At 30.2% G+C, this 16,936-nt stretch overlaps 1 protein-coding gene across 1 annotated transcript; it reads left to right on the forward strand.

Annotated features, from left to right (window-relative positions):
- The first annotated feature begins 291 nt into the window (after positions 1-291).
- LOC133696915 (zinc finger protein 5-like) lies at positions 292-2,014 on the forward strand. Its single transcript, XM_062119212.1, has 2 exons — positions 292-1,268; positions 1,551-2,014. Exon 1 carries the CDS (start codon positions 468-470, stop codon positions 1,251-1,253), a length of 786 nt encoding a protein of 261 aa, XP_061975196.1. The 5' UTR covers positions 292-467; the 3' UTR covers positions 1,254-1,268; positions 1,551-2,014.
- Positions 2,015-16,936: the final 14,922 nt, after the last annotated feature.

Genomic DNA, 16,936 nt, shown 5'->3' on the forward strand with positions numbered 1-16,936 from the left:
GATATATAATTAATAACCTGTGATTGATCCTTTCTTTGGAATAAATGCTTTAATTAAATGTCCAAGTGGCACTACAATTGTATGATATTATATGTTTAAAATTGCTCCCAGGCCATGGAATTCCTCGTAAAAAAAAAGCACACTGAATCCTCTTTGATGGAGAAAGCTTGAGGTGTATCTACTATAAAATGCAAAAATATACGTAATTCAAAAAATAAATATTGCATGAGCTAGACGGCTTCTGATCTAATCTGACTTTTCTTTTCGTGTCTTTTTTAATTGCATGTTTATGGTATTCATGATTATTATAAAACTGTTCCTGTTTGAGATGCAATGCATTGTTGGAAACCATAGAGTTTACTATATAAGGAAGAGAAGCCAAAGTATTAAATATCGATCGGTGCAGATATTAGCTCTGCAAAATTAATTATATCCCTTTTTTTTCTTTCTAAATTCAAGGGAGATAGATGGAAAAGGAAGGGTCTAACATGTTTTCTTCCATACTGGATGGAGATCAAAATGGTCATTCTGCTCAGTCCTGTACAGTCGAGAAGAAGCTCAGATTATTTGGATTCGAGCTGAATCCATGCAAGAATAACGAGAGTTGCATGAAAGGGTGTGTGGAAGGAGATCATGAGAGTGTGAATTCGTCAAATACCGTATTGTCATCTGAAAGGGAAAAACCTGTCAAGGAGAAAAGCTCTAGTTCTGGTCATCATGGGCCAGCAGATGATAAGAAGTTTGAGTGCCAGTATTGTTTCAAGGAGTTTGCAAATTCACAGGCATTGGGGGGTCATCAAAATGCCCATAAGAAAGAAAGACTGAAGAAGAAGAGATTGCAGCTTCAAGCCAGGAAGGCAAGCCTCAGCTGTTACCTTCAGCCTTACCAGAATAACCTGAGTTACAATTATCCATATGGCTCCAGTACTACTCCATGGTTCTTCGATCCCTCCTGCTCTACTACTCCTGATCAGTTCACGCTCTATGAGGAGTCTCAGATTAGTTTCAACCCATGCGAGGATTCCCACCTTAATGATTCTCAGATATCAAATTGGCATGCTGTTCCAGCTCAGGTGATCCCTTTCCAACAAGATACTCGTTACAAATTCACTTTCACGCATGCCGATCAGAGATCCAGAGATTACAAGCCTTCTCCTTTGCTTGCTTCCAAGAAAACCTGTAAATCTGCGGATCTTCAGTTAGACCTCAGCTTGCAATCAAATATTCAAAGCTCCTCGAGGACAGGGATATAAAATGTTCCGGTAGAGGTATTTGCCCTTTGCCTTCTCCAGTAATATGAACTAATTCTTTGTTCTCTCAATTAATTGGGAAAAAAAAGAGAAGAAAAACCCATCATAGGCTAATAGCTAGGCTTTGTAGCTTAAGAGATGCCGAGTCATATTAAGAGGACTGGATTGAGAAATCATACATCTACAGCTCAGTTATACCATATGATCTAGATAGCCCACGATCACATGATGTATTTGTACATGTACTAGCAAATACTGAAGGAAAGCTCATAGATTAATTGTATGGTGAAACATTTTCAGGTTGGCTAGCAAAAGTGTCTTAGAATTTGGCCTCCATCTTAAGTTTGGCCGGCGCCATGAGCTAGCCCAGATTTTCATGTCTTTTGAAAGTTCAGAACTACTCAGTTTACTACCCACACACACAGATGCGGTTGAAGATGAGAGCCAAATCTCATAATTCCAGACTTTTTTCATCAGGGGCAAGGCAATAACATGAACAGATTACGTGTAATTTGCAGATGCACGGATTTAGGTTTACCCCACATATATTTCCCATCCTGATTTGGTTGTACTGCTTCTCTTCTTTCATTCCACGTTTCGAAGAATATTATTATTATTGGAATAGGATAAATTGCAATAATTGAGCTATCCTAAAACTAATTGTAGCAATCAACTTACATGTAATATTTAATTATTGAAGTCCAATATGATTTATTGTATTATTAAATGACTTTATATGCGATCCAGCATTGGTTTGAATGATTCATCGTATCCAACTCAATTGCTCAAACTTAAGAGGGCCGTTGGTTTGTATAAGAGAGTGCCTGCTGGTGCGAGCTGAACTCTCAAGGCACACGACATGCACATTAAAAACTATCAAGTATGGACTTTATGCTAATCTTTTATATATATTGTGAATTTTGCACATGTAAGCTCACCCAGATGTACAGACAAGCTTATTTTCACATCATATCAAGAGTAGCTTTGATTACTTGCTGTATTTTCTTGTCTTCTCTTACAAGCATCCTTTCTGGGCTGGATGCTAATTAGGTGTAGAACTCGTAATTAATATGTATATAAATACGTACGGTAATCAACTCCTCCATCTTTATTGTGGGGATCCAGGTCTTCCTTTCACTCAAAAATAGTTATTCAAGAGGACTGCAATATGAAAAGATAGAAGATTCTGATAATAAAATAACACCTAGATATGGAGAAAAACCATAACAGGCCCTGCATCGAGAAAAACCATCTCTCTTCATTAAGATAAACCATAACACCTAAACTTTATTGAGCATAATTTAACTTCGGTTGTTACCGATTATCTCCTAGAATTATACATTCAATCCGTTCTTATAAAACATAAAATCCACAGCCGACATTTAGTGAAAATTCTACCATGTAAAATTAAATGAGTTGGTGGTCTATACATTTGCATTGTACACGCTATTACAGATCATTACGGATTATATAATGATTTATTTATTTATTTTTGGTCTTTTTTTATTGCATCCTTCTCTTTTCATATTATTAAAGTTCACAGGGTGCTTCTTAAGTGATTTCAAGTGTGTAGAACTGAAAGAAAATGTTATTTTTTTGTTCTTGGATCAATTACTTCAGTGTCACTTCAATTACTAGAATCAAAGTGATATTTCACAATACGAACATCTTTATAAATCTTGTCAAGTTAATGCATATAGTTCAAAATGCAAGAAGAGAAAGAGTATTGTTCTTTCAACAAATGAAAACTTATACCTTCATATGGGTTATGTCCCTATTTATATAAGTACAGGAAGCGGTTACTTCATTTAGTAACCCTTCTAAATACTTAGACCAGGTTCATCCCACATGGACGAATTAGGCATAACCCAATAACCAGCATCTCTCACTCGCCCATAAATGATTGGATTTATCTAACACATTGTATTTCAAACTTGCACAAGAATTTTATACTTGATGAACAGACCGTGTGACCTGAAGCACACAGTGAAAGGAGCTCCAATATATTAATTATTCTTTAACGTGTACTAATATACCCTAAGCATTTTTAGTTACATATGACTGAATATAATTCAATCCCTCAAGAAGTTCATACTCAATCCATCCTTACAACTACAAGTATTCTAAATCATATCAAATTTATTCAAATGATATGATCCCGACCGATGAATACAAGCAACAGGTGTAAAACTAAAATTATTTTTTCTTTCACAATTAACTCACTTTCCTAAGAGTATTCCTTTAAGTAGAATCATTTCATGACCATAGGATATACTCCTAAAGTAGCGATCATTTATACATCACCTCTTGATACAGTTAAAAGTCACAAAGGGTAAGATTTTGAGATCTTAGATATGATTTCTAGGACTCACATAATAAAGAAGCAGGGATCCATTCTTTATTCATGTAATGGTCGTTAGCACATGTAGTATGAAATACATGTTATAATGGAGCTTACTTACTTCTTTTCTAAAGACCAAAAGTGTATGTCATTGCTCTTCTTGTTAGAGGAAATACATCATACGAGTCTAAGTCTTGTTGCAAAAAACATAGACTTCAAATCAGAAATTTTCATTTGTTCATTGTCATTAGCGGTAGATGAATAATTTCATTCTTGACTTCAATCAAATAGACACATGAATGTTGGGAATTCATTCCTGGCAATTTTTTTATTTAAGAACCTCATCTTGGTCCCAACCAAGGTGACTTTTTAATAATTACTTTGAGTTAAAATTGCTCTTATTACGCCCAAATCATTTATTGAGCATTAAAACTCAAATAGGCTCATCTTTACTCACCTTACAAGCGCTAGAGGTGATTGCTCATGTAAGTGAGCCAATCTAAGTTTATCGACATACTTTAACAAATTGTATTAGACGATACTTATAATATATTCCATAAAACAAATAATGAATAACATGATATACTAATGACATTTATTCATTATTCAATCATTGTAAGCCTTCGTCATTCAATGTTTCTGACTAGGGTTTGATTGATATCGGTTAACCAATCCAACAACATAACATATATTGGGACATGTGCATATTATTACATATATCAAACTACCAACGACACTGGCATAAGGTACTCTGGAAATTTTTTCTTTTCTTCTAGAGTCTTGGGACACATATCATGACTCAGGCTCAAGCTTTTATCAACGGGGGTATCCATTGATTTGCTATCTTGCATGTAATAGCACTCTAACATCTTTTTCATGTAAGTCTCTTGAGTTAAACCCAAAAGCCTTTTAGCGCGATCTCTTATGATTTTCACATCAAGAACATAGTTGGCCTCACCCATGTCTTTCATTTCAAAGTTTGATGATAACCATCTTTTAGTAGTAAAAATTATTTCTTTGTCATTTAGCTATTAAGATGTCGTCAACATATAAGGATAATATTATAAAACTATTGTTAGACCATTTTAAATACATGCAATGGTCTTTTTTTATCATTGTAAAACCATGCTTAAGGATAGCTTGATGAAACTTGATGTTCCATTGTCTAGAAGCTTGTTTAAGACCATAAATGGATCTTTTAAGCTTGCAAACTTTGTGCTCTTGTCCTTTAGTCTCGAATCCTAAAGGTTGATCCATATAGATCTCCTCATTTAGTTCTCCATTGAAAAATGCAGTTTTAATATCTATTTGGTATAATTCTAGGTCCATATGTGTGACTATAGCTAAAATGAGGTGAACTGAAATAATCCTCACAACTAGTGATAATGTATCTTCATAATCAATTTCCTCTTCTTGAGTGTGTAGTCTTTCGCTACTAGTCGAGCCTTGTAACGTTCTATTGACCTATCTGCCTTACGTTTAATTTTAAGAACCCATTTATTTCCAATGGATCTTTATCTTGATGGTAAATCAACCAAGTCCCAGACTTGATTTTCTTCTTCCATACCTTTAATCCATTTTTTTGCTTTAGAACCAGATAGAGCATAACCGAATATTTTAGGCTCTTCATCATCTTATAGAGAAATCATGAACGCTTCCCCCTTAATCTCAAATTGACGATGAGAAATTAGTTCATGAATGCTTTTATGAGGTTAAGATTGCTCATAATCTTACTCCATGAGAGTAGGAATAGATAAAATATCACTTTCACTGCTTCCAGTAGGATTAAAAGTTTCTTCTAAGTCCTCTAATGAATGGCTTGTTGCGCTATAATCTAGATTTTCATTTCATATAATTGAAAATCTTTATTAACCTCACTTGTCGTTGGAAAAACATTTTTTAAGAATACAACATCACACGATTCAATCTCCATCACTCTTCTATCAGCTTTTTCACCAATAAATATAAATCTTTTGGAATGTTCAGAATATCATATAAAGATACACATTTTCCCCTTAAGACTAAGTTTTCCATATTCATGAGAATTATTGTGAATATAAGTTGCACACCCTCGTGGATGCAAATAACCTAGATTAGGTTTGATGTCGTTTCATAGTTCATAAGAGGTGGATGTGACAAATTTAAAGGGCACACGATTAAGTATATAAGTAGCAGTTAACAATGCATCTCCCTAAAAGGAAATTGGTAAGTTAGCTCATACCATCATTGACCTAACCATGTCAAATAGAGTTTTATTCCCCCTTTCTGCTACACCATTTTGTTATAGTATAAGAAATTATTCATATAGGTATTCACATCCTCGATCAGTTCTTAAAGTTTTGATCTTGGTACTTAGTTTATTCTTCACCAGATTGGTGTGTCGAATGAAGCAATCCAATGCTTTAGACTTATGTGAGATCAAATAAACATAACCAGATCGTGTGAAATCATCTATAAATATGATGAAATAATTTCCTTCATGTCTTGCCCTCACATTCATTGGGCCACAAACGTGATATAGGTTATGTTTCTTTATAAATGTGATAGTGAAATAACCCTCACTAGAACAAAAGTGATATTCTATAGTACAAATATCTTTATAAATATTGTCAAGTTAATGCAAAGAGTTCAAGATGGAAGAAGAGAAAGAGAAAATTATTCTTTCAACAAATGAAAACTCATACCTTGATATGGGTTATATATAAGTAGAGGAAGCGATTACTTCTTTTAGTAACTCCTCTACATACATGGACCATATACATCCTTCATAGGTGGACCAGACCTAACCCAATAACTAATAAAGTGAAAATAGATTTTAAAAATAGATTTTTTTAGGTTTTGAAAGTCAAAACCTAACTTTTCAGCCACCTAAAATGTCTGGGATTTAACCAGTAAGAGATGTGTCGTCTCCCTAATTGGAAAACAAAGGTCAAGCATACATGCCTACCATTATAAGCCCACACGTAGTTGGTCTCCTTTTTTTGGGGTTAGCCCACACAGTTGTGCTCTTTTTATTTTTATTTTTATTTTTTTTATTAAAGTTAATTAAAATTCATTAAAATAAAGTAATTGAAATTTCATTTAGGATGTTATACCATTCAATTTTATTTTATTTTTCAAATAAGTTTTATAATTTTTTTAATATTAGCAAACACTTTTTTTTATAGCCATTGATATTAAAAAAAAATTCTTAAAGTTTAATCAAAATTCATATAATAAAGATTATATTTAAGATATTGTTTCATTATATAAGATTATAACATTTGTTTTATAATGTTATCAATCATTTCCTTAATTATTAAATATTAACCTACTATGTAATTTTTTTAAAGTTTGTGGTAATTATTGTTTTAACAAATATTTTTATTCAAATTGTTGAAGAAAAACTACATCTTTTTCTTTATGATTTTATTTGTTGTCTTTCCTACTAATATCTTTTTTATTATCATATATTTAATTAAAAATAGATTCCAAGAAATTCCTCATAATAGAGAGTGAGTAGTATATTATTTTTATTTGTTGATACATTAGCATCAAGATTATCAAAACATATTTTTTTAATTAAAAATTGCTTTTATGGTTCTGACAAACTATAGTTTAAAAAATAATTATTCTGACAAAAAATATATTCAAAACAAGGTAGTGCATTAATAAGATTAAGGGGTTATAGTTAAAGGAGATACTTTTTTTTATCCTTGATTTCAAATTGTTCAATTTTTTTTCAATATTTATTCTAATTGCTTTCAAGTTTTATTGAATAAACAACACATCTAAAAAAATATTTTGAATACTATAAAATTATTTTATTTCAATAGAATTTGAGTTATTACTTTTCTTGCAAACAATAATTTTATTGTTATATAATTAGATAAAAAAATTTAAAGAACACCTCATAACATGAGATCAGATATCTTAATACTTTTTAAATTGAAAAATATTTATGAAAAACAACATTCATCATGATACTAAATACATACTAAATAAATTTATTAACTTTTTAACTTGTAATTAAATTTTTTATATATTTAAAAAACATGTTAATAATATCTATAAAAAAAAATTATCCTTGGAATTGTTTTTAATCTAACTCGCACTAGATCATGGATAAGATGGTAGTTACCATTGCACTTATATTGTCCCGTTTTAGCTGGGTCTTTGTAATGAAGAAATTAATTTGTTAATGTCGTAGTTTAATTGTTGCTTGGGACATAGGGCTCAGCAGTGGAGGATCTTCATAAATACATGGGAGAGTAATCGTCCTGAGGTTTTCAATTTTTTCAACAGTTGTAAACACTTAAGTCCTTATATTTTTTTAATTATTTAATTCAATCCTTGCATCTCAAAATTTATTTACAATTGAATCCTTGTAATCAAATCCTTCTTAAAAGAGTGCTTTCAAAATATTGTTTCTTTTTTCACATATAAGATTTAAAATGATATTATATACAAAATTTTTACTATATAAGACAATCAAAACTAAAACAAAAATTTAAAAATAATTATTAAGTTTTTTGAGCTTACATACTCAATCATTATTTTTATCTCATTGTTAGTTTTGATTAGTTTACTCCTACTGTCTGCTAGTTCATGTTGGCTCACTTCTAGAATGTATTTGGTACTGTGGTTGTTTCTGTGATTATGGTTTCAAAGAAACAGTTTTTTAAAAATTATTTTTGTTGAGGTTTGTTTTAAAAATTTAAGTGTTTGATTAAAACTGTAATTGAAATTAATATTGAACAAAAAGCAATTTCATGTGTTTGGTTAATATACTTTTTATATTGAGGTTTGATTGTGAAATTACTTAAAATGACATACATCCACACACACACACACACACATAATTGTAAAATATTATTGATTTATAATTATGATTACATAACCAAATGAATAATCCTTGTACATTATGTTTTTCTTTTATTATCACATCACACTATTTGCAATTCCATCGCCTATAAAATCTATATGTGAAGGCCTCTACGATCCTTGACTATTTGAGCGAGCTACAATATGAGGTAAAAAGTCATCTAGAATAAAATTGGGATTGCGATCATATTCAGCAAAAACCTCATCATCTTGTGATCTCCTTCTAATATAGTTATATAGTGTCATTGATACAACTATAATCTCAACTTGCATTTTATATGGATAAGCATGCATGTTTTGCAAAATTCTCAACCTTGTTCCATACCCTAAAAGAACACTTTATCACGTTACGTAATGATAAGTGTGCACAATTAAACACTTCTTCTCAACCATTTAGTTGTCCATGATGCGTAAAATCTTGTAAGTGATACCACTCGCCTTTATAGAGACCTAAATACCCATACTCAATGGGATATCTAGCATCAACCAAATAGTATTTGCCTACAAATAAGAACAACATGCTAATTTTTTTCAATAACTAAAAAAGAATATTATCTAACTTCAATTACCAGTTTTTCAATTTATATAAAATCACAACCTTCCGGTGGTTTTGGAAATCTTATACTAATATTGTCAATAGCCTCAAGAAAAATACGTGTATTGTGTGTACTGCTTTCTCATCCTGCCCACACAAACATGAACTGCATGTTGAAACTACAAGCAACCATGACATTTTGTGTCGGTACATCTTTTCTTCCAATAAATGAAATTTGTTTATTAGAAGATATATAAGCATGTACATGTGTGTCCATCAATTGCACCAACATAATTCTACATGAAAAAAAATAATGTAAGTAATTAAAAACATTAATAAAATAATTGATATTCATTTAAACAACATAAAAAAATTGATTGTCTTACCTTGAAATGTGGCATATATCTTGGATTCATTGCAATTTCTCTTAGGGTGTTAGTAAATTATGGATCTACTGATTTAATGACTTCTACAACAAACAAACATAATGATTTAAGGATTTCTTTTATACATCTACTAACAGTTTCACCTGAATGTTGAAATCTCTCCTACACTTTCGTATTTGACGCCCCTACTTCTATTATAAATAGAAACATTGCTATCTTTTCAATAACGCTCATTCTTTTTGGAGGTTTTAAGTCACAATGTATTTCTAAATTATTACACAGACTCAATAAAGTTATTGTTTGTTTGTTTTATTCAACCATTAATGTTTGTGTCCATCCTAAACATCGTTTCTAATAACCTTTTAAAACTTTATTCAACCAACGCATCCCTTTATTGTATGAAACCATACATGGTTCTTTATGTATATAATTAATATAATACATGTTTATAGCTCTAACCGTATATATAATTAATTTATTCATGTCAAATTGTCTCCTTAAAAACATTCACCATCATCATCACTTTCATCATCATTGTTATCGTCATTATCATTATTGTCGTTATCGTTGTCATTTCCATCATCGTCGTCTCCAGCATTAGCAATTGAGGCACCACTACCTTTACAACTAGGATAATTAATGTGGTCTACAATGGGATTCATTACATTATCATAATCGTAATCAAAATATTTGTTAAGTATGGCATTAAATCGTGGATCATCCATATCTTCAAATACATGTAAATAAAAAAAAATGATAGGTTGTTAATAAAATACCATAAATCCAATTAAATATCATTCAGTAATAAAAAAACAAAAACAATCAAAGACTTGGGAAGAATAACTTTATCATAAACTTGTCAAGCCTAAGAAGGTGTTTCACTTGCTTGTAACAAATGCAGTTAAGATGTTTGTTCTGAAGATAGTTATTTATTGGAATACATGATAGAAACATTCCTCCTTATATAAAAAAAGTAAATGATGCCTTGCATAAATAATTTGAATTTGTTTGTCAACATTATTGAAATAAGCATATCTACATATCTTTTGTACATGTTTTGCTTTCAATATAATTATTCGCACAAGTTCTGACATATATGAGCTGTAAAATTTAAATATGGATGTTCTTTTGTATCAAACATGTTATTTTCATGTGGCATCAACCAAATTATTGTCTTGCCTCTATTATTCAAGATTTTTTATCCCTATATTTTTGTCTTTATTATTCAAGATTCTTTGTCTCTATATTTTTGGAATTTTTGTCTGTATGGTAAGTTGCACTCTAAAACCTATCACATGCATCATTTTCATTGGCAGCTTTTGCAAATAGGCATTCATTTACAGCCTTTGGTCATCCTTTACTTTACCATTTATTTTTTTATTTTCATACATTTTTCTTGTGTTGGTCGATTGTCTTCACCTTTATTATCATTCTCTACTTTTCATTTTTTTATTATGTTAGCATCCATCTTATTTGAGTAATAAAGCTACTATTATACAAGGCTTCATTCCCTATTTTTAAAGTATAATATTTTATTAAAAGTCACACATCGTAACATGAATACTTCAAAAATTTCTTATCCAAAATGTTGCACTTTGTAATATTTATTTCCACCAATATTCACAAAAATAAAAGTATTATATATTTACGGTAAATAGTTATACTCACTAAAATATTACGTGTTTACATTAAATTAAACGATATCGAGCTAAACAATGCAATAACACAACATCCGTAAAAGAGAATATGTTTTGGAACAACAGCTAATCTTTTAAATTACAATCTGAATAAAAAAAATACAGGTAACCCAACAGTCCGATAACTCACATAAGAAATCCATAACTATAACAACATTTAAATTAAGATACAAAGCAATTAAAAACAACCAAAATGGATATGCCCACATCTCACAACTTTAAATGTTGAATAATACAAAGAATGAAACTAACTTATGCAAATGGAAACTATTCTTTTCAAAACTGACAGCTCATTATTCTGCAAATGTAAACATGTATAAATAAATTATTGAGCATGTCAAATAACATAACACATTAAATTTACCTAGCATTTTAACATAGTTAATAAATTAATGCTTTAGAAAATAAAATCATGCCATGTCAGCTAAGCACGTTTACTTCATACATACATTCGCTTTAACTAATTCAACTTCTCTTCAAGACCACCCATACTAGACCACATTTCTCTTTTCCTTCTTAAACTCAGTTACTCCATAGCAAAGTCATGAAAATCATCATCAATTGAAACTCCAAGAATTGAGTGGAGCTCAATCATCACCTCGGGAATATTACAACCTTACCGATCCATATGTAAAGAAGTGGAATCACTCTTAGTCGACATACTCTCAAGTAGTTGATCCCACCTTGACAGCAGCTAAACACCAATTCCAGACATCTTCTTTCTACCTCGAACCTTAGAAGGATCTCTTTATTTTCTTTTTCCACTACTCTTTGTGTTGCTATTGCTCGACATATTCACCCCGCCAACCATTCAAGACATGTCATTCTCCAAATTTAGAATCTCATCCTTCTCTAAATTATCGCTTCCTTCTTCCAAATCAGCACATCAATGTTGACATTGCGTGTGCCAGGATCGACATCATTACCACCAAGTACTCCTAACGATGGAGCTTCTACATACTCTTTAGTAGCAACAATGTTGGAATACATTCTATCAAATTTAATTTTCAAAGACGGTTCAATACCAGTATGTCTAAATTTGTTGGCTCCTCTAATTTTCTACATAAAAGAAATAAAAATAATTAATGCAACATAATGTATTTCAAAAATTTATGAAATCTAACAACAACAAATAATATTGTTAGGATCATGAGGAATTAACCTGAATTTTCGCTTTCCACTACTCATCACTAGTTGAAATTGTTCATAATTCACTACTCCAACCTACACTAGTTTCATAAATCAACTTTGTCCATATCCTCTAATCCTTTTTGCATCCATCCCATTTGTTTTTCAATTGTGTTTTAATGAATGCATGGCCAGTTTGTTCTTCGAATGATGTTATAAGAAATTTTCATTCCGTTTTATCAAAATGAGTATTAGGTTAGATCTCATTCTCATATCAATGACCAACATAGGTCACAAAATATATACAACATTTCCTTTATTCAAGCAGCCTTATCCATAGATTCAAGACCTTCCATTGTATCTTTTAAAATATTTAACAAAAGGAAACAAGCAATGATATCATGTTTATATGTAAAAATCAGCATTAACACAAATACAAAATACTTATTATAAATACTAAGAAAAACTAAAAAGTATAAAATGCATGTTGTGGAACACTTTAGTTTATTGAATATATTTAACATAGCACACTTTAATAACCCTTCTTTAAGGAAAACTAAAAGCATGAGGTGTTGATACAATGTAGTTTTAATAATTTGTAAGACAAAACAAAACAAAAAACAGCAAGCTATGAGGGGTAATTATATAGATGACTATAAGCAAGTCACATGCTTGCTTACTGTAAAAATCAATAGTGAATTTTAATTTGTTCTTTCCCCGGCTTTCTACTGATTGGATTTCAAGTTTTGAAACTGACTACCTTATCTATTTGTCGGGGTTATTATTGGAGCAACAATTGTTCCTGTTAATTTTTTAAAAGTGAATTTCAGTTATGTTTAAGCATTGGATGCTCCTGGATTTCTTGTTTCCCTCAATATCAAATGAAAAGCATGAGGGACATATATTAGAGCTAGCATCAAAGTCATATAGTACAGACCAAGTGAATTTGTTCAAGACTTTAAACACTGCTTTCTACAAATCAAACCTAATCTGTAATTCATGACTTTAAACACTACTTTTTACAAATCAAAATCAATTTGAAATTCAAGGCTTTCAACACTGCTATCTACAAATCAAGCCCAATATGTAATTTATGATTTTTTTTGTTAGAAACAAGATGATTATTTACTCCTTTATATGAATAAAAAACCTCAGAACTTCATCAATTATACAACACCCTAATTCAATCCTCACAAACAAATATTACATTTCTTTCCAGCTATATACAAAAAGAAAATAAAGAAGCAGCAATTAAATCCAACTATTAGCTGAACTAAAGGAAACCCATTTTAGAGCAGACGAAACCCATGTTAATAAATTAATCATACATACAAAACTCCATAAAACATGAGTAATTTCAATAGAGAAAAAAATGTAAAAAGAAAAATCATCTACTTTTAAGAACAGGTTGCATACGAGTGCAATAATTTGTAGTTAATTAACAACATTAATAATTAATCACAATAAAAACAAAAATAATGGAGCATCACATAAATTAAAATTTATAGATAATTAAAATAAATTTTAAGATGGAGATAAAGAAGAAACTCACGATTACTCTTCTCTCGTTTGAGTTTCCTTAACACGGATCCGTTGTTTATTTCTGAAAACTAAAATAATAAAGAAATGTTAGAAACATCATATGAAAATCTATGTTGAATTTGATTTGACTTGAAGACGATTGAAGAAGGGGGTGCAGGGATATAAGATTTCAATTTATAGAAAAAACAAAAAACAATACAAAGCTTTGATGGATGAGCTTATTAATCACTGACAATTACCTCTGGTTGAATGATTCTAGCAAGGAAAACTCTTAGAGAAATAGGAGGCAAGTTAGAAGAATAAATACAAGAGAAGGAAACATATGAGAATAACAAGGCTGGAAAGATTTGAGAATGAGATGATAATGATATATCTTAGAAATGGTTAAAAATGGTATTGTTGATTTTTAGATCTGCGACACATTTTGGTATTTTTTTCCAATAGTTTTCTTCTCTGTAAATTTTTTTCAATGAAAGTGAGAGAATGTTTCAAAGAGAGAGAATGCACCCAAAAGCAAATGAAAATTGCTTTTCAGAAATTAAGGCTCACCCTCAGTTTCTGATGAGACTCATGTGCATAAAAAGTGTGGTTCATATCTAATCAAAAACTATAAAATTGTGTTTTAACATAACCACACCCGCAGCCGCAACGCCAAACACCTTTCTAGTGTTTTGGGACTTGTATATGCTTTTGCTAGGGGTCTTGTCTTGGGCGTTCATTATAGTTTTTTTTTTATGCTTCTATTATAGAAGCTTGCCTCTTGAACCTTTTCTCTCTAATTGGGCTTACTTTGTTGATGTTTATAAATTGATCTAAAAACAGTGTAGACATAAATTATGATTTTGTTATTTTAGTTATAATTGTTAAACTCCATCTTGAAAAACTCGCAACTCATGACTTGATTCACATTAGGTTTTAAGTTGAACAAAAAAAAAACACTGACCTGATAAAACTCGAATGATCAAATAAGATTTTTAATGATGTGGTTGACTAATTCAAACCCAATTGGATCAATTTATAAATAAATTAAAAAATAATATTGTTTTAATAAAAATAATTGAATTTGATTGATTTGGTAATTCAATGACTCCAGTCTTTTTTTAAATTAGTGTCCCGATCAAATTTCACAACTATGATTTTAATAGTGTCTTACCTACTATGATTTTAGTAGTGTCTTACCTCCATTAAAATTTTGTTCAAAATTGGGGTTGATGCATGAAAGTAATTCTTGAAGTGGACTCTCTTTGAAGTTAATGAAAGCTAGCTTTAATTTAGGGCTTGGCTAGCATGAACAGAAGCGTTCGCATTTGGAGGTCATTAGGTCATGTTTAAACAGGTCATGGCATTTCTAGTGCACACTGTACAGTATACGATAAGGCAATAATAATATATTTGCTTAAATCATGGCAAAGTTAGGTTTTATTTTGGCTGTTCCTCCAGACGTGAGAGATAGGAAATGCGACTGGGATGACTTTTGTCCTCCAAATAAATAAAAGAAGAAAATCCTCCTTAAAAATATTACAAAATACAACTCTTGGACCTTGCCCCACGAGCAGATACATCATTTTATTATTTTAATAAAGTATTTGCCTTTCTCTCTCGCTTGTTGAACATTCTTAATATCAATTAAATAGATCATTATTTCTAAATCGACAATTACAACCAGGTTTTTCTAGAATTTTAAGGATGTAGAAACAGTAATTTTTTAAAAAAATATTTAATTAAACACATTTGATGAAGATACAGCAGTGTTTATTAGTGTATTGTATTTAAATGGAACACGCTAGTTAATAATAGAATAAAAAAAGAAAGAAATTGCAAATAATGATTGCAGGTGATGCCGTTTAAGAAAAATAGTTGAGAATGGAAGCTGGCGTGTCGTCTCCAGCAACCAAGAAGATAATCTTAACCCATTAATCTCTCCCTTCAAGGCTGCAATTAAGTAAGTTTTGTTCATGATTTAACCTCTGTTTCAGAGACAAAATACTTGATGGCGATGGATCAGCCTCTCTGTGGAGAGATTGTGCTCAAGGGGCTCCACCCAACAACTCTGATCTTAGAATGGGCTGACCTTGAAGACGCTAATTAGTTGCTTTCCCCCTGTAGAAGGCTCTGCATGACTCCCATCTTTTTATCGCTGAGTTCTTTCTTTGATTTTTTTTTTTTAAAAAAATCTTGATTCATGTTATTGATGAGTGACTAATTAAACTAAGAGATCATGGGTTTATCTAATTTTATCAAATCCAAACTATGATCTTTTCCAGATCATCAAGTTAGTAAGTTAATTAATGGATCATTGATAAAAAAGTTGTGTTTATATATTAACTACTTTAAATTCTGATTCTTCTCATTAAAATAATGTAATCATTAATTTGTTTGATGTTAACCCACTATCTCTCATGTCTAGGTGTTGATGATGAATACTTCAAAACTAGCTATTTTATTTATGTTTTGATGTGGATTGGATAATTTGTTTTTTTTAGTAAAAATTGAATATAAAAGTTTTTTCAATGTGTTTTATATATATATATAATCTTAATTATAAATTGAAAAGCCTATATATACATATAATTAAGTAAATTAAGAACAATTTGTGTTAATAAATAAATAAATAAAGTGTTAACGTTTCTGTAGGTCAAATAAGTTTTTTTTAACACAAAAAAATAAATGTATAAATGTTATTAACGCATTTTTGACATCGAGTAAAAAAAATATAATTATGAATTAAAAATTCGATGCTTACATATAATAAAATAAAGATTATATGTGTTAATAAAAAGCATGTAAGATCTCAAATTAATTTTTAATATATGAGAAAAATAGGATACTGTTGCAATTGCTACAATAAAATACCATTTACTTTTAGTTTTGTATAATATTGTTTTAAAAAAAATGTAAAGAAAAAAAGGAAAAAATACATAACAAAAATAATGGTGTAAATAGATCAAATATAGAGTGATAAATATTTCAAGTGTAATAAATGAAAAATATTTTTTTTCATAAAGAAAGTGCAAAGGAAAAACTAAAAAACAATTACAAAAAAAATGATGATAAATAGGTTAAGTGTAAAGTGATAAATATGTCAAATATAAGAAAAAAAGGGAGAAAATCTAAGAAATTTTTTTCTAAAAAAAGATTTACAAATTTACCACTGCTACAATTAAAAAAAAATCAATTATACCATTTCTATAGTG

The sequence above is a fragment of the Populus nigra genome, chromosome 6 (genome assembly GCF_951802175.1).
Source record: "Populus nigra chromosome 6, ddPopNigr1.1, whole genome shotgun sequence".
Classification (NCBI taxonomy): domain Eukaryota; kingdom Viridiplantae; phylum Streptophyta; class Magnoliopsida; order Malpighiales; family Salicaceae; genus Populus; species Populus nigra.